Below are 2,441 nucleotides of genomic sequence, written 5' to 3' on the forward strand. Positions count from 1 at the left end.
ATATAATATAATTTTACAATTTACAAACCCAGGTTTCTCTGGACCTCGTGGAGACCTTGGAATTCCTGGCAGAAAAGGTTCAGTAGGAAACCCAGGTGTGCCTGGTGCTTCCGGTCGATACGGGGCTGATGGTGAAAAAGGTGCTCATGGTGAAGTATTAGGAGCAGCACCCGGACCACCAGGTGACCCAGGACAACCGGGTCCTCAAGGAGTAAAAGGCGAAACTGGAGACCAAGGGTCGCCAGGCTATGCAGGTCAGCTGCGTTTCTTTCATTTTCARTTTGGTACATAAGGAATGTTTGAACATTGTGGTGTCTCATTTGTATTCAACCAATTTTATCAGGAATGGCCGGCATGCCTGGTATGATAGGCTTGAAGGGGAGCAAAGGTCCTCCAGGTCTGGCAGGAGAAGAGGGGAGACCTGGGCCAGCGGGCATATATGGGTTCCCTGGTGATCCTGGAAGATCAGGTCCACCGGGGCCTGATGGTGAAACTGGACCACCAGGTTGGAGAAAAATACAGACAAACACACCTCTGTCAGAACTTTTTTATCTTTGTTCCTGTTGGTAATTTGTCATCTAAATCATCAGGAATCACCGGCGAGAGGGGGATACAGGGAGATCCAGGTCCTCCAGGTCCAGTGGGATTAAAAGGGACACCAGGTGCTTATGGTGATGGTGGTGCAATAGGAGAACCTGGCACACCAGGTGATCTAGGACAACCAGGACCAAGTGGACGACCAGGACTTCCAGGACCGAAGGGTTGGTTCTTTGAAACTGCTACTGCTAGTTTACCCTGAGAAAAACAATATATTATACAAATGTTTAAAGCTAAAATGTTATTTTCTGAGACTTATCCCTTTTTCAGGAAGCAAAGGATCCTCTGGCATGTCAGGTTTTGATGGGCGTCTGGGTGGTTTTGGGCAGAAGGGCCAAGAGGGGCTGAAAGGAGAGATTGGAATGCCTGGCCAAGCAGGGCTGAAAGGATTACTAGGCCAGAAGGGATTGAAAGGTAGGACTCAACCTCTGCAGTTAATGTCACTGCTGTACTGAGACACAGAACTAACCTCCCATCACCCCTGTGGCCAGGTGAGAGTGGGCTGACTGGGCCACCTGGGAAGATGGCTCCGCAAATGCTCRTTGACATAAAGGGAGCCAAAGGAGAAGATGGAGATCCAGGCAATCAAGGATTCACAGGACCAAGAGGTCTGTAGATATTAGTCCTTTCACCCTCTCTGCTACCTCACTCCTGATGTTTAGCTTTATTAAACAATGAATCTTTATGTTTTCCTCAGGTACCAAAGGTTTGCCTGGTGACCCCGGTTTTGATGGATCTCACGGTTTTCCCGGAGACCCCAGCAACGAGAAAGGTTTTCATGGAGATCCAGGAGCACAGGGACTGCCAGGCGTCAAAGGATTGCCAGGACCAACAGGAGACAGAGGCATTATGGGCTTTGATGGAATGTCTGGAAACAAGGTGGGCAAACCCCCTGAAACATCATGTGATTCAGTGGATTTCAAAATGTTGCATGAACCAAAAGATCAGATTTTAATGAAACTCTTGGAAAGTAATTATTGGCTGTACATCTATGAATAACTTTCATTGTCCATCCAATTCATAGTAATGGTCAAAATAGATAATTGACCTTAAAAAACACAAAATGAACATGTTAAATCAGTTCTCAACATTATGCATACTTTATTTTTCAGGGAGGCAAAGGAAGCCCTGGTGCTTATGGTGCATCAGGTGAAAAAGGAAGGAAGGGAGCCAAAGGTACAAGCTCAAATTKAAACCTCAGACATCTAGATATCAAACAGGAAGTAACTGTGAATGAGCTATTTAATGTGTTAGTAATTTTAGAAAAATATTCCAGGTGACAAAGGCCTTCGTATAGACCTTCCAGGAACTCCTGGACTGAGAGGAGAGGATGGATTCCCTGGAGAACCAGGTATGAGCTGAACCTCATACAACTGTTGTTTCTTCTGCTTTATATTTGATCAACAAACAGTTTTTAGCTGGTTTGAAAAGTTTGATTTCCCTTTTTTTAAGGTTCGAAAGGATTATTTGGAATAACTGGCGACATTGGTATAACTGGTTTTGATGGTATTGAAGGGATGAAGGGAAAGAAAGGTGATCCAGGACTAGCAGGAGGCCCAGGTAAAATACTATTCTACATCTATGTATTATTTACATAGCAGATTTAGATTTCATTTTTATGAATTTGTTTATAATTTCAGGCTCTGATGGGCAGAGAGGAACTCCTGGTAACCAAGGTCAAAAAGGTTTTCCTGGATCTCCTGGGAAAGACGGACAACCAGGCTTTCCTGGGTTCACTGGAGTCAAAGGTAACAAGAACAGATCAATGGGCCTCATGCAAGAACATGTTTGTATTCTTATCCTAAATTTCTCTTACTTTTGTTCGTATAAAGGGTTCGTACAAA

The 2,441-nt window shown here is 44.5% G+C and overlaps 1 protein-coding gene across 2 annotated transcripts in view; it reads left to right on the top strand.

The window, feature by feature from the left end:
• The window catches only part of col4a2 (collagen, type IV, alpha 2), a gene marked incomplete in the record, with an annotated part of 80,602 nt that overhangs the window by 68,997 nt on the left and 9,164 nt on the right, over window positions 1–2,441 (top strand). For both annotated transcript variants that reach the window (XM_014017513.1, XM_014017514.1), the window contains 10 exon segments: window positions 33–254; window positions 344–505; window positions 591–761; window positions 868–1,011; window positions 1,089–1,205; window positions 1,295–1,476; window positions 1,710–1,773; window positions 1,874–1,948; window positions 2,050–2,157; window positions 2,238–2,345. In XM_014017513.1, the coding sequence (XP_013872967.1) occupies window positions 33–254; window positions 344–505; window positions 591–761; window positions 868–1,011; window positions 1,089–1,205; window positions 1,295–1,476; window positions 1,710–1,773; window positions 1,874–1,948; window positions 2,050–2,157; window positions 2,238–2,345 (1,353 nt within the window).

This window comes from Austrofundulus limnaeus, unplaced genomic scaffold, assembly GCF_001266775.1.
Source record: "Austrofundulus limnaeus strain Quisiro unplaced genomic scaffold, Austrofundulus_limnaeus-1.0 Scaffold171, whole genome shotgun sequence".
Taxonomy (NCBI): Eukaryota; Metazoa; Chordata; class Actinopteri; order Cyprinodontiformes; family Rivulidae; genus Austrofundulus; species Austrofundulus limnaeus.